The 26,748-nt window shown below is 41.7% G+C and overlaps 1 protein-coding gene across 3 annotated transcripts; it reads right to left on the bottom strand.

The window, feature by feature from the left end:
* Nucleotides 1-26,697, bottom strand: LOC135700847 (mucin-2-like). Of its 3 annotated transcripts, XM_065221501.1 has the most exons (9): nt 26,316-26,697; nt 17,917-18,240; nt 17,772-17,848; nt 17,547-17,711; nt 17,125-17,487; nt 12,078-17,063; nt 7,626-7,739; nt 7,150-7,557; nt 1-1,535 (listed from the first exon to the last, which is right to left on the bottom strand). In XM_065221501.1, exons 2-9 carry the CDS (start codon nt 18,081-18,083, stop codon nt 1,501-1,503), a joined length of 6,315 nt encoding a protein of 2,104 aa, XP_065077573.1. In that variant the 5' UTR covers nt 18,084-18,240; nt 26,316-26,697; the 3' UTR covers nt 1-1,500. The 3 variants fall into 3 exon arrangements, with proteins under 3 accessions (XP_065077573.1, XP_065077572.1, XP_065077575.1); XM_065221500.1 differs by lacking the exon at nt 1-1,535 and having other exon boundaries at nt 6,519-7,557; XM_065221503.1 differs by lacking the exons at nt 1-1,535; nt 7,150-7,557; nt 7,626-7,739 and adding an exon at nt 10,786-11,589.
* Nucleotides 26,698-26,748: the final 51 nt, after the last annotated feature.

The raw sequence follows: 26,748 nt of genomic DNA, 5'->3' as shown, positions 1-26,748 counted from the left end.
TTTGGTTTTGATTCATTATATTCGCTAAACATTTATTACTTACAATAGTAATCACTATTAGTACGCTTAAAATACATAATCAGTAATTGTGTGTAGGATGTATTGAATAATTATTATCCATACACAATAGACAAGAAAAGAGTTATTTTCAAACGACTTTCCATTTCCATCATCAACCGTATTATTACTGAGGAGGTTTTAGTAAAAACCACCAACAGTCATCACTCTGAATTGCGTTCCTTTCTCGGTCAATTTTTTTGCTTCTCATCCGCCATGAACGTTCTTCATGCCACGATTAATATTTTTTACAATTTTGTTCAGACAAGAACATGCCTTTTAAACTCGCTAAGATCTATAACACACTAGCCTATAATAGTAAAAGTTGTCGGAATAGAGTTCCTGTTCCTATATTATGTTGGGGAAGTGCGCAACTATACTTGATGACAGAAGCAAGAAAGCAGTTTTAGAATGTGTGGCAAAGCTTTGCATAATAGTAGCATTCAAATCCTGTCATACCCAAGGGAGGCGCAGGGTAGAATGCAGAGCAAGAAATACACACTCAATAGAAATGTTCTACAGGAGATTTATAATCCCTTTTTGCCCTGTTTGTACGGCATATAAACTTATGATACAAGGGGAGTCACCTTTGCTGTTTAACTAAGTTAATTTCATCAATGTTTAAAATCTAAAGCAATTAATTCACAATCCGTCGCTGCAAATCTCACAGTAGACTTAGAACCATTCGTGCGTCATTACTTTCACAAAATTCTCACTTGTCGCTTTCCGATTCGTTTTCTCCCGGTGTAAAACTATTTATTATAAATATGTTTGTGATTCATAAAAATAGATCGGTAATCGCACAATGGTGAATTAAATTAAAATCCTATTCAAACAAGTAAAACATCTGAGTCTAAATTAGAGAAAGTGACTAAATCACTCACACGCACATTAACGAAACGAAAGAGGGAAAGCGTCGTAAAATTGCTATAACAAAATGAAGGTACCGTTTTACGCATAACTGTCCCATGTTCTATGCCATCCTTAAGCACCGTGGAACAGTTGTGCGTATAACGGCAATATAATAGTATCGTGATAATTATTGTAATATCAACTAACAAGCAATCTCTATCAGTAAGAGTTATTATAATATATGCAATCTAATTGTATTATGTACAATTGGCTTCTATTGTTGTATAATTATGTGGCAGCTATGTGCGTACACTCTCAAATGGGACAATCGATCGAGTGTTGAGAATAGAATAGTTTTTAAAACAACTTCCTGTTAAGAGATGGCGCTGAGTCCGTGATAGTAAGCATTTGAATTTGGCATTGAGAAAAACCAAAAATGAACTCTATCATGTTTTTTTTAATTATTATTTCGTTTGATCAGTCGTCGATTCGAGCAGTTTAGCGACAGTGCTGCCACCAAGTTATCAACATGCGCAAAATAATCTTATATTTTTATCGATTTTCGTACGGCTGCGCTTCCGAATAAAATATTCAATCCCAGATGGACTTGATGGCCGTAAGAGAGTCTGTAATAGAAGAGAGGAAAAATTGGTGAAAATTCGTTTCGAAGTGTTGTATAGTTCAAAATTGTATGATCTAAAAATTAAAAGTGTAAGAAAATTAATGGATTTTTTCGAACAGTTTTAGGAATGGACCACTTCGAAAGCGATGCAAAAATTACGTCCACTCTTGAGTGAGGGGGTGTGCTAGACTTTGTGACGGTACGTGTATAATAGAAATCAAGAGCAACTTTTCATTACGTCTAAAGTAACAAAGGCCAGCTATCAGTGTCAATTGATGCTCCTGCTATTACACTATATTTTATCCGAATATAGAATCACATCCCATTTTTTAATTTATTTAATTTTTTTGACGTAATCACCTTCCGATCAAAATATTTCACCTTGGCGATTACTTGAGTCCATACAGTGACTTGACTAAACGACACACTGCATTCGTAGGTGCTGTAACGCTTCTTTCAGGTCACCGTGAAGGTAAGCTGTCTTCACGTCCATTTAGTGGAAGAAGAAATTCTGCTGCAAACCAGCCGCGAGAACCTTGCGTATAGTGCCAAGCTTACCACTGGAGCGAAAGTCTCCTAGTAGTCGACGCCACCTTTTTTAGGAATCCGTTTGCGATGAACGTCGCCTTGTACTTCACAGGATTACCGTCTTTCAGTCGCAACACGCACTTCGTTTTCAAAGGTTTTATTCCATTTGGACAACTCAAGACACGCCCGATCTTGTTCTCGTCCATGGAACGTGGGTTATCTTGTATGACCGCCAACCAGTCACCCGATCAGCATGATCTGCCAGCTCATCAAAATATACGGGTACATATGTGGAAACCAATTCACCAGAAGTGGCTCTGTAACCGATGATGTAGTCAAACAACTTACCGGGAAGCCGCACTCCCGTCCGCAAGGCCTCAACATCGATTCACTTTGAATTTCGCGTTGTTCTGTGTGCGAAAGGGGAGTGCTTCATAGGGTTCAGTAGTTCCAGGGTCGATTTCAACATCATGGTTGGGTTGATTTGATTCATCGAAGTTTTCGTTTTCACCACAGGCTTGATCGACTTCATTTCAGGGACTGGTTGAACGCTTTTCACCTCTTGCTCTAACGAGAAGTTAACGATTAAGGGAAGGATGACTCGTCGAACTTAACATCACGGGCAATTGCAATTTTTCGAGCAACCATTCCATCACCATTTCCGGGATCCAGCTGTTTTGCGCTGCTGTTTTGGAATCCTCACGAAGGTCTTGCAGCCAAACACACGAAGCTTGTCCATATTTGGCTTGACACCAAACCACAACTCAGCAGGAGTAGCACTAAACGGCAGCACACTTGTAGGACTTCTGTTCAATCAAGGTTCAGTTAAACCTCAGTTAAACATCAGGCACAGCATAAAGGGAGCCAGAAGAAAAGTGCACCCGTTCAAGCAGCACGCAAAACGGCGTGGTCCATCATCTCGCGATTGTCCGTAAATTTAAGTTAGCAGTGTGTGAAACTGTGGTGTCGGGCGCGATCGAAGGAAGAATACACCCGGATGGTGGATCCGACAACCGACCGTGTATCAGAGGGATCGATCAAACGTCGTTAAAGCTTGCCGACGACAGGTTCACCGTGTGCGCTCAGGTCAAGGCAACGACGCCAAAATGCGATCTTCCGGACAGACGCTACCTATGAAGAACCACTGCGTGTGGCCAAAAAGACCTTAGAAGAGAATTAAGTCGCCCTACACCAACAGTCGTCACATGAAAACTAAGGGGAAATGCGGCCCCAGGGCCTTTTGTTTTGTATTGCTATTCCACAGGTCAGACCACTCAGTAGCGGCGAGGGCCAGTGCGGCTGGTCTGTTGCGTAATTCTGGCGAGGTCATCGCCAGACACAACGGAAGAGGGTTATCCGGAGCGGACTCTAAACCATGGAAGACAATGGGTGCCCATTGTGCTGTGTGTGTGGAGCATGTCAAACGGGCGAGCCGCAAGATCATCGGTGCGGTAATCTAGCGGCGGTAAGGGTGCACTCAGCAGCATTGAGTGAGTACTCTTAAGAAAATGTAAGCGGAAAGAAGAAGAGAAAAGATGCAGGGAAGTGAGAGCAGGAAAGGTCGAAGAGAGATAGGAGATGAGGTTAGGCAGGAGGAAACTATGCCGGCACAATAAATCAATGTAAATGTTAATGCTACCCCAATTTTGATTTCAATGGTGCACATTCCCCCAGTCTTTGCGTTTTAGCCCATTCATAGGTAGTCTGCTCTACCGCTACCTGTATATTGCAACAATGTATCTAGATACATCCCATGTTGGCAGGTCGATTGGTCCGCACACATCAAGTGGCCGGCTGGCCCTGACACGTGTTCTTTTAAACGGTTCCTAGCACTGCTTACTTTGGATACACGCATCGCAGAAATCGTTTCATCCATAACTTTTAGCATTTCTTGACGGGCCAAGATCTCCCATCCGCGTTGGCCAATATGAGTTGACGATCCAGCTTCCGTCCAACAGTGATTCGCTTGTGTTTCATCGAATGATAGCTCAAGATAATAGAAATTTCCTCGGAAATGTTCTGCAGCCAACACCTTACCACCATCCTTCTTCAGCACCGATACGCTTTCAGAACATAGTACATGAATTCCTGCTTCAGCTATCTTCTTGATTGACATGATACTTTCACGCATCTCAAGAACATTAAGGACATAATTCATGTTGAATTCTACGCCTTTGTTGCTCATTGCGTTCATTTTACCAATTTTCCCTTCAACCGTGTGTCCTGCCTTGGCCACATTTATCTCTACTTGGTTGTCCTTCTTTCGCAGAACTGCAAACACGCTCACGAGGTGGTCGCTGCACCTGGAATCCTCGTCGTCCACATTTATGACACTTGTCGATGAACTTCTGGAATCTCTTCTTTGATCCACCAGAAAAAAGCTACCGACTTATCTTCCACGGTATCACCCTGCCGGTCCGACCGCTTGCTGCCCTCAGCCAATTAACGCTGTTTCCCGAGATTTAAAGTCAAGTTCTTCGCGACGATTTCCAGGATCGTGACGAGAGAGTCAAACGAGTCAGGTAACGTAAAAATAGCTGCGAAACCAGATCTCCTTCCACTAACGTAGCTCCCCTAATAAAAATGGCATGGAATAGTTCTATGATAGAACTTCTATCATTTGGGTTATCGTTCGGGTATGGTATTTTTGTATTAGGGTACAACAGTCTACAAATTCCTCACCAGGTCGGCGAATTCCAGCAAATGAGTCATCATATCCGCCCGAGCCAGTTGCATCCGTATGATCGTCTGGCTGAGAACGGATTTCTTGGCAAAAGTGGTTGTTAAACTGATCCACATATCCTTGGTGGTAGCCTTCTCTCGGATGATTTCAAGACACTCTTCCGATAGGCCAGTAACGCTTTCGAATTTAGCTTTTTCAACTGCTGCTTCCGGTGCCTCTCCGCGACACCATTAGCCTTACGCAGAAGCTCCAATTGTTTTAATCGGTTTCGCTTCCTTGCAGTAACGGGATGTTACCGGTAATGTCCATTGCGCATACCCATAACCTATAGACTCAGGAACATGCAGAGTTAACAAGAACAGAACAGTAGTAGTTTTATTGAGCGTTTGTACATCAAAACTTGAACTACAGCAAATTTTCAATTTTCACTAACATTTGCGTTGCCGAGCTTTGCTAGAGATGCTCAGCAATTCAGGGAAATAGGGGACTAAGACCGATTGCTTACTACGTCAACATTTTTTTTTTCAATATCAACAAGCACAATGTAATGACAAAACAAACCATCATTCGAGTTGCGTTGAACCTTTTGATTTTGTCAGACATAAATTAATGCGCGGAATTAAGCACTGCGCAGAATTATCAACCGGTGGAAACTAACGATTTTAAATTGGATCACTACTTGACTAGCCTATTGGTCCCAAGCAAATCGATTAACGTACCCCATTCTAGTCGAAATTCTAGTACTACACTATGTTTGTTTTGATTCGCTATGAAAGTTTGACAGATAAAATGAGGGGTTATTGGTTTTTCCTATGTTTCGAGGGGTGAATCGATTAGCTTGGGACCGAAGGGAGTACCAGAGCTGAGCCAAAAAGTTGAGCACGTTATTTCGGGACCTTCTAGTCTTAGATTTACCTCTATGGAATTATGGCACTTTGCGATACTTTTGTACGGTGCATAAACGGAACATAGTTATAAATAAAGGCCCACGCATACTGCGTCCGTTGGCTATCCGTTGCGCCAAATCTGATGCACAATAGATTTGGCTGTCACTTTGCCGCACAGTATCACTTAAAGGCCCAAGCGCAATTACAGCGGAAGCGGAACGGCAGCGGAAAAGCCCGATCTGAGTAAGCCAACTTGTCGGATTGAAAACTTGTTGGAACCAAATCGACTTCGGTTAGGCATCTTGATGTCATTTGTAACAACTGTCAAACTTTCCGTTTCCGTTCCGCTTCAGTCCACATTGCGTTTGGGCGATACAATGTGTGTCGGTCTTAGGAATCCGATCAAAATACAGATCAAGCGAGAAACAGTTTGAATGGTAAAACTCAGAAATGAAGCGAGCAAAATCTTAAAACGGCAAATCAAAACGTCTACAAAATTAAAAGAACTCTACCTACTGAAATAATCCCTTAAAAACCAAAACCATAACCGAGTCAGAAGTAGGCAGAAGCCAGATCAGTCAATTTATAGTACCTATAGATGACCATTCGGTCGGATGACGCTGTCTAGAAAAACAGATGCTGTGATGACGATGGGAAAATGGATGCGTTGCTGCTGTTGTCGGTACTGTTTCCGATGGTATTGTTAGTTTTGCAATTGTTGTTGATCATCGCGACAGTATTGTTGTTGTTGGTCAACAAAAGCGACGGTGAGGACGATGAAGATGAGAATGATTGCGAAGAACTACTACTACCGATCGAGCTAGCCGACGTGGGCTTTGTTGATCGAGGCTGACCGGTACTGTTAGGGACCTGCGCTGGTGCTAGAAAGTGTAACTCGACAGTCGATGTCGGCTCAAAGTGACGACCACTTAGCTCAGCCTGCGCTAACGAGGTGAAATCTACAAACGTTCCACTAGTGCCTGCTAGATATTATCTCTCAACTACTGTACAATTGTTGGCGCCATCGAAAGCCATATCTTCCGAATGCGACGATTGGTTTGGATTGTTTTCCTCATTACCGGAAGTCGGATTAGGGTTGTCTATTTCCATATCACTACTATTGTTGTCGTTGTCATTGTTGTTCGACAGTTCATTGTTCACATTCCTCAGTACGACCACGTTGGGTTGAATGGGAATGATTTCGCTACAATTTGAGCCACGGTCATCCTCATCGTCTTCATCTTCGACGTTGGGAATTGGCACCGGAGCCTCGGATTCATCGTCACTAAACTGAGACGATATCTCGGCATGACTATTCATCTGAGATTCGGGAGTATTGGGAATAATCTCGTCGATATCGTTTTCCGCGTTAGAATCGCGATTTTCCTCATCTTCATCAATAGTTTTACCATTCAACTTTTCCGATCTTGTCTCATCGATCGGATGTTCGTCTTTGTTACTCTTTGTGTCATCGCTAGAACTAGTCTCGTGTTGTGTTTCATCGAATGAGCTATCTGTACCTGTTTGTGCTACCGTTGGAAGGCCGAGGACAGTCCCGGCAGCTACCGCCGCCAGTTCTGGATCGAGAGCCATGGCGGAAATCGAAGTCGTAGATGGATAGATTGGATTGATCTTACAGGTGGTCGTTTTGGCAATGACCGGATTCGTAACGGTAATTGGCAACTCCAACGACGTGGGCACATTCGGATTACCCGGAACGCCAATGACGGCAGCAAGACTTTCGTCGAGATTCGAAGAAGCGGGCTCCATTGCTCTCTGCTCGGGAAAGTTGGCGGACGCTTCGGCTCCGTTTCCGTTTTTGGTGGGGACTTCCACGGCTGACATGATCGGTGGTTTCGTGAGAACGGCATTCGTTTCGACGGTCGTATTCGGATTCACCTGGATGATTTCTCCCGGTAGGGGTGGATCTAGATTGGGAAGGGCATTGTTAGTTTCTTTGCTAGACTAGAATGATTGCATGGTGGATATACAATACCTTGCAGATCGATCAACGATTCTGATGCCACAATGATCTGGGTTCCCTCGGCAGCAACAATTCCAAGGCCTGGTTGACTTACGGCAAGTGCTGCCAGCAGCTCTTGCGCCGAACCTGTTGTTTTAGGTCGAGAATTTGAATTGTTTCGTGATTAGTGATTGCAATAATTTGCGGGAGACCTTTTTCCAATAAAATCGTAATTAAAGCTTGATTAATGTATTTCCTAAATAATAAAGACTAATTGACTTTAAACGTACGTAAAACAGTTTTTTTTTTAAATTATATGGTATACCTACTTTTTATTGATATTAATACTTAGTGATAATTAGTGATTTTCGTTATCTGTAATCTGTTCCTTATTGATGAAATTAATTATTTCGATCAAGTAATGTTGTTTAAATCCTTAAGGACATTTTACCGGTGAACTGATGTTGATACAAATTTTTGCCACACATGCGTCAAACAAAATTAAATAGATTAAGCCAAAGTAGGCCAAATTGAGTGCGTGCACCCGGTTGGTCTATTATTTGCCGATTTATTTCAAATGAAACAATACTGTGTGTTGGTAACTTGGAAGGTAAAATCACGACTTTTCAGGGGAGCCTTAGAATTTATCGGCGAAGTTCATAGGACTTCTGGGGGGTATTTTTCAAAGGGACTTTTCGGGAATGTTCATACGCCTTCCCGGCTATTAGTAGGCACCCATGAGGTCAAATTACAGCTCAAACTAAAGTCGTCCTAAAATGCTGGCATTTCGTCACATCGATTATCGAGATGAAACGACACCTCCTTTCACCGATACTCTATCACCGCTCTTTCAATTTGTTTAATAGAGGAAATGGCTCTAATGTTGGCCTATGGATCTAAGATTGGGCCCATCGCTAAAAGTCTGCTATTTATCAATTTTATCTACACTGAGAAAATAATTCGTTCGAATTTCATACGAAATGCTTTTAACCAAAAGAATTTGTTTTGAATTTCATACGATAGCATTATGAACGCACGCCTTCGTTATCGCTTATGATTTTCGCTATATATTTTTGTTATATATGAGTTTCATAAAGCTGTCGTATGAAAATAGTACGTTATGCTTATGAAAACCATATTTCATTCATATGGATTTTGAATGAGTGGAATACGGAATATAATCGTATCAACTATGAAATCGTGAATATTTATTCTCCTTCAGATTTTGTTTTATGTTTCATGTGAAATTAATTTAATTTAGTAAAACAAACAATTAAATAATTTGATTTGCATTGTTTATTTGATTTAACCTGCAGCTAAAATAAATCAATTGAAAAAATATATTAGTTTATATTAGCACGAGACAATGCCTTAAATATCTTTTGCTTGGTCCACGTTATTAAGGCTGCCGTATTTACACCACACTCTGTAATTTTAGTCGAAAATCATTGATTAAATGGTAATATAGATGCTATTTTGTACCCGGAACATCCTTCAACACTGAATTTAGCGTTTTTTGCCTCGAACACAGGCAAAGCATCCACTGGAACCTTGAGATCCGATAATAATTGCTGTTCGTACGCCATATTGTTTTGCTTTGAACAAACGTCATACGATCGTTTCATACGAACGACGTATAATTTTTTTCACACAAGATAAACTAATAAAGTTCATTGTAGTCTCGTATGAACTTCTAACGTGTTTCGTATGAAAATCATAATTGAGACGTGCAATTTGTATAAACCTGCTATGGAAAACATACGTGTCGTGAAATTTTTTTCACAGTTCAAAATGCTCGTTCATACGAAACGTATTATAAAAATCTTAATTCTAGTTTTCTCAGTGACATTTCCCCTATGCGTTATGTCTCGTTCTCGTTACCAGTGGTGGCACGAGTCCTGGAGTTTAACATTTTTTCCATAACATTTGATACTTTTTGCGATAACCATTGTGACGACACACAAAAACAAATTGGCAAGCGGCAAAAATGTCATGACATTTCTAAACTGTTTTCTGCCAGCGACAGAACATTTTCGCACAAAGAAGCAGACAAGACCGGCGGCGCGCGCGACTTAAATTTATGTCATGTAGAATTTTGCTGATTTCTGGCTAATTACTGCATTTATTTGATGTTTATTGCATGGAATTAAAAGATAAGAATGAAGACTGACCACTCATAAGCATTGATGTTTAAATTATGCGTAAATAAGAAAGTTGGTAATTTACAGTCACACGCAAGCCTGCAGCTAAAATTTCATTACAATAAACTGTTTGGAAAAATCAGGCTGCGAGATTTTATTTATTCTCTATCTCCGCTGTTCGCTTGGAATGTAGTTATAAACGGCCGCCCGTGTGCTGGCTGTTTTGTTTCGCTCTGGACGATGGTTTTTCAAAAAATGTACTGCTGCCACCTCTGCTCGTTACTTTATTTTAGATAAATATGTTGATAAAAGATAAATCCCATACATCCCAACACAAATACACTAAATCTGTTTACGTTAATATATGGTCGATTTCACCAATATTTTTAGTGCACATGACATGTAATGCAGGTCAAAGTTACTAACGTTATGTAACATTTGAGATGTTCTAAATACAGATCAGTTACGTAATATTACAAGTAAATCGGACGTGAAGAATTGCGGCACATAACTTTCAATGGATTTTTCAAAGTGATATCTAAAACCTGTCAATTTCGCTTTCAGAGTGTCACAATCAGCAATTTTATGATTCGTGAGCATTCACTCAGAGTGAGCGCGCGCGATTCGTAGAATAATTGATTGTGACTATCTGCAAGTAGATTTGACATGTTTTGTGTGTCAGACACTCTTCTTGTGTCTAATATGTGCGAAGTATTATTATTGCATCTAGTGGTTTCGAGATTCCGAGGATCATTTTTTGTGGCGGATGAGTGGAAGCAGGCATTGTGGAGGGTGTTTCAATATTTTTTTTTTTTTCGTTACATCATATTTGAACGGGTCCTAATAAGCCCAAGGGACAATTTGTTCGTTGCACTTATTTGACCTTTTTTGAATAGTATTGGGTATGGTGGAACAAGTCTACTTAATTTATTTATATGTTTGTTTGTTAACATTAACAGGTTCCAATGCTAGTTTGAAAGAGCAAACCTTCATTGGGGTTGCATTGAACCTGCTGATATTGACAAACAAATAAATGATTAAATGTACAAGCTGACCCATCTTGCCCCACCTTAGCCTAAAGTGAGTACATTTAAGAGCATGATCTTATCTGAGCGATAAAATGCAGATTGGATTGACTTGTAAGTCCGTTCCTGTCGTAAAGGTTTTCTTTGACAGCTCTGGGCCTAATAAATACGTTAGAGGACTAATTTTTCAAACCTGTAGGAAAGGTGATTTTTTTATTATCATAATTTTGCTTTACTTAATCAACCGTTACATGATCACACGAATAAAATAGTATGCTTCCAAAGAGATCTTAACTAGCGTTATACCCTAGTATAACAAAAAACTAACTGTTGTTCGTTATTAGGATATTTAGTAGTAAAACGAAACAATAAAGTCCGGGAATACATCTTAACGGTTACAGTTAATGTGCTGTTCTTACACATTGGAAATTCGAAACTAGACATAAGGTATGAGTAAAATAATATTTCCGCGTTAAAAAGCTGATTTCAACAATGCACGACAGCACCCAAATTGGATTCGTCTCTAACCTGCAGATTAGATTTTGGTTCCCTTCCGCTCGCCAAGTGTGTATTATGTAAGGTATATTAAAAGATTGCAACAAAACAGAATCCTAGCCTCAGATCACACAAACACGGAAACATCAAACACACCGCAACAGAATAAGCCTATTTTTGTTTTCTATAGCTAGTTAGTAGAGCGCGACAGAGTCTAGGTAGTAGTTTGTTTGTTTTTTTGTTTGCGTGCATGATATTCAACGATCGGATTCGATTTCGACTAAGCCATATCGGGATCAATTTCTTCGACCGAATCGGAAGTGGTGAGTATGCTACCTATAAACAAAAGAACACAAAAACGAAAAAAAGAAGAGAGAAAAACGAAATTTTGGTTGAGGATTTTGTTCCAGAATTTTAGAAATTACTTCTAGGAAGGAATGCTACATTTACAGAGTTTCATTTTTTTTATGGGAATAGGCATAGGGAACGATCTACAAAAGAAGAAGAACGGACACGTAAACTGTTTTGGGTGTTGTTTCTGTGTATATAAGTGAGCGAGCGAAAGAGAAACAAAAGCTAGTAGCTACTACTATCACTACTACCAACAAACTAAACGACTGCTGCGCTAAGCGGGAAGGTTAGGAGGACATTACTAGAATGGTACAATGGGAACAAAGTTTCCAATGGCTTGATTTAGAAATCCGAAACATGCAGTTAATACGTTAGTCGAAACCTGCAATTCGTACCAGTCTAATCTCTATCATTTTGAGGACATGCATTAGATGAGCAAAGAAGCGGAAAAGCTCAACTGAGGCTGTACTCACCCTGCAGTAAAATTTGCTGTCCATCGGGGGTAAGTAATTGGGACGTGTCGCCTCCTGCTGCCAGCGCCATTAGACTCTGCTGGTCCAGAATGATCTGCTGACCATCCTGAGTATTCAATAGGATATTCTGCTGACCAGCTTCGATGCTGCCTTCTCCGTCGACGGTGGCGGTTGCTGTAACCACCGTAGCTTGCTCACTGCCAGCTGGGATTTCCAGCACCTCCGCTTGATTTACAATGTCCTCCACGGAAGCATGCTCCGGAAGGGCTACCAACTGGTTTGACGAATCCAGATAGAGCAGTTCGTTGTTGACGGGAACGAATCCCTCTTCTCGGACCGAGCAAAGATAGAAAAGATTCGACGGGCCACCAAAGTTTTCCGCAGGAACGGCAATCAGCTGAGACGATTCCTGCACGTTAGAACCGGATTCAGTTGCTTCGGTGGTTACTTCTGCTGACACTGGGACCGGAGCGGACTCGGAAGGTTCATCCACTGGTGTTGTCGATGCCTCTTTTTCAACAGGCCTGCTACTCTCCGCTTCTGGCTCTTTGATAGCGGCATCTGCTTCGTTTTCTTCCGTAGATGACGGTTCTGTCGGAACAGTTTCTACTACCTCTGCTGGAGACGATGGCCTCTCTAGAGACTCTGAAGACGAAGCAGCTAGCGCTATATCCGTGAGTTCTTCCACTTCCATTGGAGCTGCTGGAATTTCTTTGACGGAAGAATCAGCCGCTGCTGCCACTACAACTTCAGCCGGGGCTTCGGTTGGTGGTGGAGGCGTCGGAGTTGACGTTGAAGGTTCTTCGTCAACTGAATCCGCTCGAGGCGTTTTCTTCGGTTCTTCAGGGAGCGGTTTTTGCTGTTGCAGCTGGTTCTGCTCTTGCCGGAACTTCTTCATACCACTGGCGGTGAGTACTTTACCTTGGCCTTTGTCTTCGACCATCCCTAACCGAGTGAACTCCTTGAGCTTCTGTGGTGAGATTTTGATTACCTTGTGAGGTTTCTTACCGGGGCTTACCGCCGATGAAGTGGCGGGTTGAGGTTTAATGGGAGCCCCCTTGGATGTGGAAAACAGTGGTTTTCCGCTACTGGACGTACTAGCATCAGAGTGCTTCTTCATTAGAACCTTCTTTGGCGGAAATGTGCTGCTGGAGGGCGTCTTTTTCTGGCTGGTAGCTGAGTCCACAGCTTTTGATCGCGCTTTTGAGGGAGAATGAATTATTTCCTGGGATTGCACGCATATCTTGATAGAGGATTTGATGGGTGTTTCGCTCGAACTTCGATGACTGGTGGGCGCAGAGGGTGTCGGAGGTGATTTGGAAGTGGAACTGCTAATCGTGCCAACGCTGCTCACCGATGAGACGATGCTTCCAACTTTTGCAGGGGTTACGTGGGTTTTGGGACCTCCTGTTCGGCTGGACCTGGCCGAAGAAGTGGCTGGGGATTGAGTTGTGAGGACAGTTCCTTTGCTGGTAATGACGATTTGTCCGCCGCTACTGGACTGGACCAGCTGTGCACCTCGAATCGGAGGAGAATGAGCTGGTGATCGGGTCGCCTTCGGTGAAAGTTGATCGGCTGGAGGTTTAATGGTAATAGTGGTAGATTTAATGCCCAGATTCTTCTTCGAAACAGGTGATGTAATCTCACGGGGTGGCGATTCTTTTGAACCGACTATTTTAGAAGATCCATTGCTGTTTTTCACGATCACAAGCTTCTTCGTCATGGGTTTAGCCGACGGAATTGGTTGGACAGTCTCTTCGGTTGATTTTTGATTACTCGTGGTCGTGGTCGAGATGGTGGAATCGTCAATCAGTTCACTGTCATCCATGACAATGGGGATGTTGTCGATGTCGAACTTATCCTCATCGACCTGGGCAATGTTGGCTGCTTCGGTTACGGCTGGCTCATCGAGTACAATGCTCACAGGAGCGTCACTTACAACCTCTACAGTTTCACGTATTTTCTTCTCTGGAATGGTTACGGTTTCAAACATGTTCGGTTGTTGTGGCTGTTCCACCAGTTCAGGACTGCTCATCAATGTCTGCAAATGTCGCTTCCTGGGATTGATGGTCTTTGCGGTGGCCACTGTTGTCGTGGGAATAGGTGAACTGCTGTTGGGTTTGATTTCTATCATTTCCTGATCCTCGACGACGACGGGTTTCGGAGGAGTCACATCTGGTAGATGGATGAGAGCTTCTGCAATTTGAAGATCCGTTGCACTTGGATCAGTAGAAACGAGATTGCTCGACGGCGTTTCTTCGGGAATTTTGTCACTTGCTTTGGGTGGCTCGGTCCTAAGCTTGGATCGTTTGCTCTTCAGCGATTTTATCGAAGTACTCTGCACAAGAGTAGCGTCCTCTGGTGGTGTGTCTACGACCAATGGTTCAACTGGTTCTTCTACTGGAGTCTTTTTCCTCTTGGAACTTTTCGGCGACTTGGGCAGTTTCTCTTTCACTTCATCTTCCTTCGGTTCTGGAGATACAACAGTAGGTTCATAGAGAAGTTCCGAGTTGGATTTCCTACCCTTTGATTTGATGATCATTTTGATGGGCTGTTGCTTCACGGGAGGTGACGGTTCTGGTGCCGGTTCCACTGGGGTCGCAGGTTCATCGTTTTCGGTTGTAGGAACACTGGGTTCATCAAGAATTTCCGGAACTATTTCAGCCGTCGAATCTGCCGATCGTTGCTGCAGTTGCTTGGAACGTTTCAATTTGGGCACCTTCAGTTCTTCTTTCGGTTCCTCAACAACAGGAGTAGGAACTTCCATGACATGCTGTTTATTGACTGTTTCCCCTTTCGAAGAGGGTTGCTCCTTTTCCAGCTCTTCCTCTTTCTTCGCTCGCTTAGATTTACGATGCCTTTCGGAGGAAGTCGTTGCAACGACTGGTTCTTCAACCACTTTTGCAGGTTCTTCCTGAACTACAGCAGGCTCCTCGGCCTTGACGCTTCTGCCTCGTCGCGATCGAGGCGTATCCAAAGCCTTAAGATCCAAATTCTGAAGCTCGCCACCTCTCTTCTTTCTGGCCTTGGGAGTTGCATCTTCAACGCGTGGTTCTTGTTTTTGCTCCACCTCGGGCACTTCTTCAGTGGGTTTTTCAACTACTGGCGTAGCAGATTTTCTCTGTCTTCCTTTGCGTCCTTTCGGAGTGGCAGCTGAAGCCAGCGAGTCCAAAGCCAGTTGATCCTTGCTGATCGACACTGGAAGAGACTCCGTTTCCGTAGCTTTTGTCTCATTGGTGGAGCTAACCGATGGTTCCTGTGCGATGTCCGTTTTGTCACTCACGTTAAGGACATTTTCCGTATGAGAAATTTTCGTTCGCTTTGATTTGATCGCAGCAAATTCGGAATTCTCAAATCGCGCTGGTTCGTTTGAAAGGATCGATTCCTGAGAATCGTCATTGGTTGTTGTTGGTGATTCGGAACTCAGTTTCGCCTCAGCTCGTTGCTGCTCCAGAAGTTCGGCCAGTTCCTCTTCGTGAGACTTTTTGACAAAATCCATCACAATTGCTTTTGATTGCTCCAAGGCAATCGCTTCGTTCTCGATGATTTTGTTACGCGTCTTGAAAATTCGCTTACCACGTTCCTTCGGCGGAAGAGTCCTGTTCCGGTCGATTTCTTCCTTCAACTGTGGTGGCGTTTCTACCGCAGAAGACGATGACGGTACAGGTGATAGTGCTTTTGTAATCTTAGGAAGCTCCGGGCAGCTCGGTATACTAGTTTCGCACAGAAGCGATTCGATTTCCGTCTTAAGTTCAGCATCTTTTTTTGCTCGCTCTTGCTCTTCTTGATCTTTTACCGGATCCGGAACGGTGGAGTTCAATTCCAAAGATGTGTCCCGCCTATTTGAAAGCGACCTTCGCGGAGATTTGTTCAAGACCACCTCTTCTTCTTCGTCCTCTTGGAAATCGAAACAGGAAGTTTCTTTCTTAAAGTCTTCGTCCGCTGTCAGCTGAGATTCTAGCGTTACAACTTTCATCAGCGACTCTTGCTTCGCCTCGTCACTGCTGACGGACTTGCTTGATCCACGCGTCGCCCGATCAAGAATACGTTGTTTTGCACTGATGGGTCGCTCTGTGAGACTGTCAATTGAAATTTGAGTTTTGTCCGATGTAGTCGTCGGAGTATCTCCACCGCACGTCGCTGCCGTTGTAGAGATACTGCTCTCACTGGACGACTTCTCTATTGTACTTGCGACCGACACTACCGGTTGATCGTTTGTCACTTCAATGAACTCACGTTTCTGTTTCTTAGGAATATTCCGGTACTTGATTGTTGTCGCAGATGAGACCGGAGAAGCCAACTGCGGTGAACATTCTGCGGACTTGTCTAAACTTGTCTCCAGCGAACTTGCCGTAGTTACTGTAGTATTCTCCGTCGTCTCCGTTCTATCCGGCTCTTCGTTTTTTACATTCTCATCTTCCTTAACCGAATCCTCCTGATCATCTTGATCGTCTTGCTCATCTTCACTCCAGTCAGCCAACAGTTCATTCTTTAGTTCCACCTTTACCTTGGAGTCCTTGTCATCTTTCTCAATCGAATCCTCGACCGTTTTAGTTTCAACCTCCAGCTCCGCCACCGCTTCCACCTTCACTGTTTCCTCCTTTTTCTCTTTTACGTGTTCCTCCTTCTCTTCCGTCACTTCCATCAAAACTTCCACTTTCTCGTCACTTTCGTCCTCAACCAGTGTCGGAGTTTCCCGGGCTCTTCCCCGGTTCCTTCGTCGATCCGTTTTGGGAGTAGCCTTAACCATTGGTACGGCGGCCCTTGGCGTACGACTTGCATGACCACGTGTAGGTTTCTGTTCCAATACTTGAATCACCTCCACCAGCTCTTCCCCTTCGGCGATTGTCTCGATCTTTTCCTCGATTTCCGTCTTAGGAGGAGTTTGATCTTCTACTTTATTCGGAGTCGGAGGGGACTCCTTCAACGTCACATCTTGTTCGGTTTTCTCCGTGGTGGCTGCGATCGGTTTGGCAGGTTTCACCACTAAAATTTGAATCACATATTAACAAATTTGCTTCACACAGCCCAAGCAAAACCCAATTACCTTTCACCGATGGTATGTTCATCGGTACAGCACGACAATACTTCGTATGAACCATGATGACATTCTGGCGGCTACTTTCGAATCCACACTTGTAACAGTGATAGATCTGAGCCGGTGAACTGCTGCTGCTACTATTGATTGAAACTCCCGATGAGCTCAGACCGGTGGCTGGTCTCGGTGTCGAGGGAAGCGATGATGCTGCTGCACCCAACGATGAGGATAAACTCCTACTTCCAACACTGATGCCCGTCAATGAAGAAGCTTGTGCAAGAATTCTTACCTCATGCTTCTTTACCGTAATAACTGGGATGATTTTGCTAGGGGAAACAACTTTCTTGGCGGCGTTCTTACCACCGACGGATGCTGAAACGAGCAAGATTTTAAAATTTCCAATCACGACACACGCAAAACATCCACCATACCTCTGCCTTTGTTTTTATCTCCAAAGATGCCCGCATAGCTTTCGCGCTTTTGCGGCAGAAAATCGTTTGAGTTGACAATGTTCGGGTCGCCTCCGGTCGTACGCTCGGCATGCATTACGTCCGCCGGAAACTTTTCCATGTGTTTATTCTTTGCCCGAAATTGTTCTGCAGGAGGAAAATGTATTTTAAAAATTATATTAAAACACCATGCTGATATAAACTTACCTAAACCCTTTCTAAGAAATTCATTCTTCCTATTACAGTTATACTTATAGATAAAATTAGTATTTTTGACAAATTCACTGAAAATATCAAGAAAAAAAGTTACACATCTCTAAACGTAGTTTCAAAACCAATGAAATGAACTCACTATGAATCCTCATCGAAAAACTTGACAACAACCAGCGGCCGGCGCTTCAGCGTGGAGAGAAATTCCTCCGTCAGGCGATCTCCGGCCATTACTTCGCCGGGCCACCAGCAATAGCTGAGCTTGACCCAGACTATATCACCGTCGTTGTATTCGGTTTCGTCGTCCATGATTGCTTCTGGCCTACCACTACCACGGACCGGAAGCAGAACAACTGCGGGTGCTTGCGGCAGGCTATCCGATCTACAACTATACACAGCAGCGACTCTATTCAGTGGTACCCAACAACCGATTTACGACTTCCGTCTGCGTAATCCACTCGTTAACCTGTTGCGAAAAATGGTAAAAATATTAATAATTAACCCTACGATTGGGCTACATAAAACCTTAAAATTAATATTATTCTCACGCTCAGACAGTACCAATACGTATTTTTGCCGCCCTGGAAAATATATAAAGTAGCGATTATTGCAACTTGCAAATACCGAAGAAAAAATACGGATCGGAACAATCCGCGCCGACCTACGCGACGACATAAGGACTAAGATTGGAAACTCGGAACATGGAACTGCAAATCGCTCGGCATCCCTGGCTGCGAGAGGTTAATCTATGACGAACTTTAACCACGCAACTTCGAAGTCTTAGCACTGTAGGAACTTTGCTGGACGTGACAAAAGGCATGGAAAAGCGGGCAAGAGGGGCTACTTTCTACCAGACCTGTGGTACCACGACGAGCTGGGAAACGGCTTTGTAGTGCTGGGTAAGATGCGTCAACGCGTGATTGGTTGGCAGCCGATCAACACGATGATGTGCAAGTTGAGGATTAAGGGCCATTTCTTCAAATACAACATCATCAACGTGCACTGCCCACACGAAGGGAGACCCGACGACGAGAAAGAAGCGTTTTATGCGCAGGTGGAGCAGGTGTACGACTGCTGTTCGCAACGGGACGTCAAAATCGTCATCGGCGACATGAACGCTCAAGTAGGACGGGAGGCAGTGTACAGACCGACAATCAGGCCAAACAGCTGTATGCCCTACCCAACGACAACGGCCAACGATGCGTGAACTTTGCAGCCTCCCGTGGTATGCTAATCCGAAGTACTTTTTTGCCTCGCAAGGATATCCACAAAGGCAGCTGGAGATCACCTAACCAATACACAGAAAACCAAATCGATCACGTTTTAATCGACGGGAAATTCTTCTCCGACATTACCAACGTCGGCACGTACCGCAGTGCGAACATAGATTCGGACCACTACTTAGTTGCAGTATGCATGCGCTCAAAACTCTCGACGGTGCATATCACTCATCGAAGTCGAACGCCGCGACCCAACATTGAGCAATTTCGAGACACCGGAGTTACTCAGGATTATGCGCAGCAACTGGAAGATGAACTACCCACGGAAGAGCAGCTTGGCGCAGCTACTCTTGAAGATAGCTGGAGGGACATCCGTTCCACCATAGGTAGTACTGCGATCCCTGACCGAAGAAATGACTGGTTTGACGGCGAATGCAAACTATTAGTAGAGGAGAAGAATGCAGCACGGGCGAGAATTCTGCAACACCGCACGAGATTAAATGTGAAGCGATACAAACAAACGCGGAACAGACAAAACTCGGTTTTTCGAAGGAAGAAGCGAAAGCAGGAAGTTCTACGAGAAGGTAAAGAGTTCGCGCGAAGGCACATCATTTATTCATCGATTTTAAATCCGCATACGACACAATCGATCGAGATCAGCTATGGCAGATTATGCACGAGTACGGATTTCCGGATAAACTGACGCGATTGGTCAAGGCGACGATGGATCGAGCGATGTGTCTTGTTCGAGTATCGGGGACACTCTCGAGTCCCTGCTCCGGTCGAATAAAATTCGCCGCCACACGAGGTTGACTATCTACAAGACGCTGATTAGACCGGTGGTCCTCTACGGCCAACGAGACCTGGACTATGCTTTCAAGAGCAAATTTTCATTATGTCTTAAGTAACATTCGCACTGATCCGAGAAAAATAAAGTTATTCCTATTTCCAATTAAACACATATAATCTCATAGTGATAGCAATGTTTAACATATTTAGCAGGGTTTTAATCATACAAAGCAAATCGCTAGCTTTCATGCTAAAAAATACTGGTTTTTGAGTCAAAAGTTATTATACGTCGTTTGGTGGCCCCTATTGTTACTTAAGTCAAAGTGTATTTACCACGAAATTCTGGAGAATTATCAATTACGTCTCCTTACGTGCAGCCCATTCATTATTTTAGGATCACCGAAATCATCTTAGCATCAAACAGTTCGATTTATTCACTTTAATAATGAGAAAGCGAAACGACGAACGTACACTTTTCACGAGTTTCTCAGCGCTGTTACTTAAGGCAAACGGCATCTCCATAGAAATCGGGTGACTTAAGCAGCATCGAAAACTATTTTGATCGGAAGGTGATTACGTCAAAAAGCAATTTGACTGGTAAATAAATTTAAAAATGGGATGTGATCCTATTTTCGGACAGTAATGAAATAGCAGGAACATCGATTGACACTGATAGCTCGACTTTGTTTACCTTTGTTACTTTCGACGTAATGAAAATTTGCTCTTGCTTTGGTGTTTTCAAACGGTGCACTATCTACGGTGGAGTGCAGGTGGATGACGGAACGTGGAGGAGACGAATGAATCACGAATTGCACCAGCTGCTGGGAGAACCATCCATCGTCCACATTGCAAAAATTGGGCGACTACGGTGGGCTGGGCACGTCGTAAGGATGCCGCACGACGACCCCGTGAAAATGGTTCTCGAAAGCGACTCAACAGGAACAAGAAGAAGAGCCGCGCAGCGGGCAAGGTGGATCGACCAAGTGGAAAGCGAGGATCGAGAGACGACCTGATTGATAAGGTAAGTCCAGGCCAAATAGCAAAGTTGTTTACTTGATCTGGTCTGATTTGCATGAAACAAGGTATACAGATGGCATGGATCTTGTATTTTTTTTTTTGCCTAAACTCATGACTCAAGCACTGTAGTACAAATGTTGTATGGTAAAATGATAAGGAATGCACATCTGAGAAGGTCGAGTTTTTACAATTCTTCATTTGGCGTGGAACTGCTTAATTACTAAACCCACTCCAAAAGCTCTACAGCCTTAAACTTCGAGCGGTCTTCAGCCTTAAATTCAGAGTCTGTGAGGAATGTGAGATTTTTGGAAGTCCTAGATAAAGACAATGTTAATGTCCACCAAGAATCATGAGAAGTAACAGATCGTGAACATATCTTCAAGCCTGGGACGTTTAAATGTTTTCTTAGAACGGGACAGAATTTTAAAATGTTGTATATGGAACTTTACATTTGTTCTTAGCTCGAGATCTGATGTCTGATTATCTGGTGATCGCCCGGGAAGCTCATCCTTTAGGGCCATATGTTTTTTTTTATTATTGTGGGATCGACCCCGGCGTAGTGGTTAACATCCATACCTCTCTCGCCAAAGTCACGAGTTCAAATCTCATCCCCGGATAAGTCACGAATGACCCAAGAGTGTTAAAGTGACCATAATTTAAAAAAAATAATTAATTTTTAAAGTGGAGAAATAACAAAGAAATTGAAACTATACTACGGATATTTTTTGTTTTCTACTGAACTAATCCACGGAATTCAAGAGTCTACATTCAACTCTAAACCATACGCAACTACAAGTGTTAAAAAAAGGTGCCATGACCATTTCTAATGATGATCTGAAACTTCTACTTATTTTTTTTTATTGAGTATCAAGCTGGAGCTGCATGACAGCTTTGTTTTCAAGACTTGACCCATTTGAATAAATTTTGCTTCTATCTTTGATAATACAACAGAAGGACTAGCCTATGTTGGTAGCTTGAACACTGGATTCCGTGTGTATTGTTTCAAGAAAGTTAAAGAAAAAATGCTGTGACGTGTGCACGTAGATACATCCGCGTCAGGCCTGAATATACTCATTATAGCTAAAACACTACTTTTCCGAAATTATGAAACTATGAGATATTATAATAATTTGTATATGTCAGATGCAAGAATAGGAGGTAAAATTTGTATTCGACACATAAAATCAGTCAATTTTGCTTTCAGAGGGTCACAATAAGCTATTCTAGCTGTAATGATAAATCGTCATGAGTGAGTACTATTCGTTATACCTAATTGCTAATTGTGACATTCTGGAAATTGCCAGGTTTTATGCATCATACACGAACTTTACCTTCTCTACTTGCATCTTACATATATAAATTATTATTATTATATCTCATATTTTTATAATTTCGGAAAGTAATATTTTAGCTGTGATGAGTATGTTCAGGACTGATCAGCGTAGTAATCCGATTGAATAAGTAAATCCGTTTCGAACGAAATATCTAAATTATGTAAGTTACTAAACCGCACGATTTCCGAACGCCGTGGTTTCCTCCCTAGATATTCTACTTATTTACTTCTGAGCTTTGTCGCAAGTTAATTTAACGGACGTATCATCATTTCAAGATTCCGCGACCGTACCGAACAAATTCTATACTACATAAGCTCAAAAGCGTTTGACAAGCTCTGCCGAATTGCGAATCACTTCTGCGTAAGCTCCGTAGACGTAGGCGCGTTGAATCCGACAGCCGCGAAAAGTTAAACATGCATCAATACCACATAAGGAAAGATCGATTTTACAGTCACGTAGGGTTTAGTTCATAGATTAACATTGACTGCTGTTTACAAATGTAAGTACTTGAACAAAAAGAAATAAGTTAACTCAAATGCTTTAACCGCATCAAAGATTTCGTGTATTGAGAGAATAACATAGTAATCGAGTACTCAGAGGGAAACAATACCTACAAAAGATTAAAAGTTTTTAATTGTCATATAGGGTAAATTATGGCTTCGGCACCCATTGACTGTTTTCGGCAACCGAAATTGAAACGTTGATTTCACTGTATTTTCCCATCAAAACTCTTCGCTGAATGTATTCAGCCGATTCCTTACCTTTTCAGCTTCAATCTGATTACATTTTTACGACTGTTCAATCCTGTTATGCCATATTTTTCTTTAAATTAAATATACACACTACAAAATACGGCTGATTTCGAGTTGCCGATAATAGAACAGCTGGTTAACACGCAATTCAAATGGAAAGGGTGCAGAAAAAAAAGAGACTGCCGACAATAGTCACACTCACCTGAGAAGTTTGGAGCGTTGTAAAAACATGTTCAACCCGTTTTGATCAATTCTGTCGATTGGAATTGGTAGAACAGCAAGCAGCAGATAAATGTCAACAAACAAACCTGTCATGTATGTATGTGACGCTGAGAAATCGCTAATAGAAGTTCGGACGCTGCTTAGACTGACGAGAATACGTAAATTCCCCTATCTCTCATTTGGCTTATTTACTAAACTATTCCTCTACTTGTTAATCTGCTTAATGCTATTGGGACCTCCCCCCTTAGCTCAGTCGGTAAAGGCGCAGCTACAAAGCAAGACCATGCTGGAGGTGGCTGGGTTCGATTCCCGGTCCGATCTAGTAATTTTTCGGTTTGGAAAATGCCTCGACTTTCCTGGGCATAGAAGTATGATTGGACACAATTATACCAATGCAAAAATAGTGCAGGCATCGAAAGCTAATAACTGTGGAAGTGAAGCTAGAATAGTAAGTTGAGAGCACGCAATAAGCTAATCTGCGATATGCGATATGCAATAAGCTTGAAATGTGAAGAAGAAGACGAAGGTATTGGTCTGCATGCGTTTTCTTATTGAAGTTCAAAACTAAATAAGAAGAATTATTCTACAATTTTAAAGGTTAGTTGCACTTCCCTAAGCGGACCCCTCGCATCCTTATTCTTTCGTTAATCTACTTAATGTTATTAGACTTTCTGATGTTTCTTATTTAAGTTCATTTGATGATTATGATATCTCATTAGTTAATTTAATAATAAATTGAAATCTTTAATTCACCTAATCAAGCATAACCCATGCTCTATTGAGTACCTGCACTTGTGCTTATAATATAAAATTAAACGTGTTTCAAGTACTTTTGACTTTGATCTATATTTATTATATCTTAGTTCGACCCAGGTAACACCTTCAAGTGACTAAAATGCTTGACTTTCAAGTTAGTTTCTTAGCTGATTTTTAAATTATATAGGGTATAAGCTCCAACTATGCTCACACGCTTCCACTATGTCGCACCACAAAAATACGTATGGGTATGTCACAATAGAAGCAGGCCACAGTGGAAATCCCGAGCTATAGTTCAAACAGTTATCCCAAATCAAAATGAAGCACATATAAGATTAGTTACAATACCATGTACAAAAATTGTGTAAGTTTCATAACTTGGAAAATCTTCCAGATTTTCCGGACGACTAGCTTGTGGAATTCACAACAATGCTTCACATTCGGGTACACCATAAAACCCCAATAACTCTGAGAACTGAATATAATCCACGATAATCTCTGAGAACAGTGAGAACTGAGGATAATTCACGATGATCTCTGAGAATTGAAGATAAAACCGGAAAAGAGACTCCCTTAACCACAGAAGCCTTTGAAGCTCACAAAACGTTGGGATCAGAAATCAGGGTACTACTAGAACACTCTGAAGGATTTCGGAAATTATTATGATGTATAATGTTTAAAATTCTTGTAGTTCCGGCAGTTTCAGAAATTGTGGGTATGGTAAAGAGAGTTTAGAATGAAATAATAATTATTATTTCAAACTCAACTCTGTCTGCCTCAGTGGCGTTTCTTGAGCTTTGGGTATAATAATCTTTGACGATTTTACGAAGTATGAATAGTCCCAAGAATGGTGAATATCTTGAAGTTCCTCGGGTTTCTAAGTTCCTTTAACCGCAGGATCTTACATATTTTTAGGAATATTCGAGAAGCAAGATATTGCCTCACAGGACCTAGTTAGATATATGCATCTTCCATAAACCTTCCACTATTCATAGCTTAAGTCGTATGAATTTGTCATGCAAACAAATTCTCTTTATTTTTAATTAGCTAAGTAAGTTAGATAAGATCTATTCAAAATTATAAGCATCTAAAAATAAAAATCCTCTAAAATCATTATAAAACATTTTTTAACATTTACTTCTAAATATTATTATTCTTGACAATGTCGATCGGATACTTGCCAGAACAACAATGATTAAAAGTTGGTAAAAAAATTGATAGTTGAAAAATACAATTATAACAATGGATTGATTTTCTTGATAAGTTCCGCAAAATTCGCATCACCAAATTGATCTTCACCTCAAACGACTTTCGATTAAAATTTCTAGTAATTGTTATTATTATATTTGGGTTCCCTGAATCCGATGCCGATGCTAAAAACCTTGTGCAAAGTATCTGTTCAGCAGAAATTGCAAAAAAAGATTTCTTAAAATGCATAGTTGCACCTAAATGTAGGCAATTTCTTTAAAAAATAACTATAAACTTTACTGAACATCATTGATTTATTAATATTGAAAACATGTTTTTTTTTATAATTCATATTCATTGACACGATATGAACTAGCCTACAGCTAAAAATCTTAAAAATAAAGTTAAAAAAAATCATTGACGCGTAGTTTAATGAAAAATACAACGCCTGGAAAGGGTCTTACAAATTTTGTTTACATAAGCTATTGTACCGTTTTCAAATGTTAAGCCTGATATGTTCAGTTTTTCCGCTTTTGTCAAATTTGTTACATTTCACAATTGACACCCCATAGTAATAAGGTGTCGTATGTAACAATAAGCAATATTATGATCGGTTGGCACGTCAAAAATAGTTTTTTGATGGGAATATGAAACAGAAATGAGGCCCGGGCCCAAATGTTGCTTGTAGGTAAAGTAATTGGAGTAAAGCATGGTAGTTTCAAAATCTCAATTAGTTTACATTTGCTACATACGATCTATTCAAATAGCACTCCAGAACAACTGTGAAAGTTGTTCAAAGAAGTTAAGGGCAGGCGCAAAGTTCCAACAAGAATGTTTGAGTGAAGAGGAAGAAGAACAATATCTAAGATAGATATTTCAGAATCAGAATGCTGAAAAAAAGGGACCAGTTTTGATTAATGGAAATACGTCGAGTTTTTTTTTACAAAATGTGATTTAATTTAAAAGCACATAGTTTTCATTCATATCGTATTGCTAAACAGTTTGAATTTGGAAATTGCATGAAGCAAAAATGACACCCAAATTGTTGTTGTATTTGTTGTTGCACTTCCCGTTCAACCCTTTCACGAGTAGAAAAGTAGCCACCTTCAAAACGTCAAACGCGACCAAATTTCGTACTCTGGCGTCGTAACAAAGAAGCAAAAGGTATACCTTCCTTCGATCTTCTACAATCGCAACCAGCAACTAATACGAATTTCTTATTCAAAATAAGATTTTACTACAAATAATTCAAATCAAACTTACGCCACCATCCAATAAAACGGGCCACCAAACGAATTAAAAAAAAACTTGTCACCCTCTTGAAAACCTGCGAATGCAATGTCCTCGCAGTTTTTCTTCTGATGACTGATGGCTGTGTGCGCGAATCGAATTTGTCGCCTCGGTTCGATTTCCAGAGCAGCAGCAGAAATCACCCAGGGACGCGGTGATTTTCTTGCTTCGGTTTTACGTTTATCCCTGGAGTTCCGGTTCAAATATAATCAACTTCGGATTCCGGACACAGTTCCGCACACAATACGCACTATTTAACCACTTTTCGACACTGATTTTCACCTTTTTACGATGAAAAGTTTTGTTGACGACGATCAACCCGAACTAAATTTTCCAACTTGCACTGCCATTTTGACGGCGAGGCCAAGCGGTATCGGTTCGGTTGGGTCAACGATGGCGTTAGGTC

Source organism: Ochlerotatus camptorhynchus, unplaced genomic scaffold, assembly GCF_037179485.1.
Source record: "Ochlerotatus camptorhynchus isolate MF236.1 unplaced genomic scaffold, CSIRO-AGI_Acam_v1.1 ptg000143l, whole genome shotgun sequence".
Taxonomy (NCBI): Eukaryota; Metazoa; Arthropoda; class Insecta; order Diptera; family Culicidae; genus Ochlerotatus; species Ochlerotatus camptorhynchus.
Note: the sequence above shows the minus strand (reverse complement) of the source record. Positions and strands in the feature narration are given on the sequence as shown.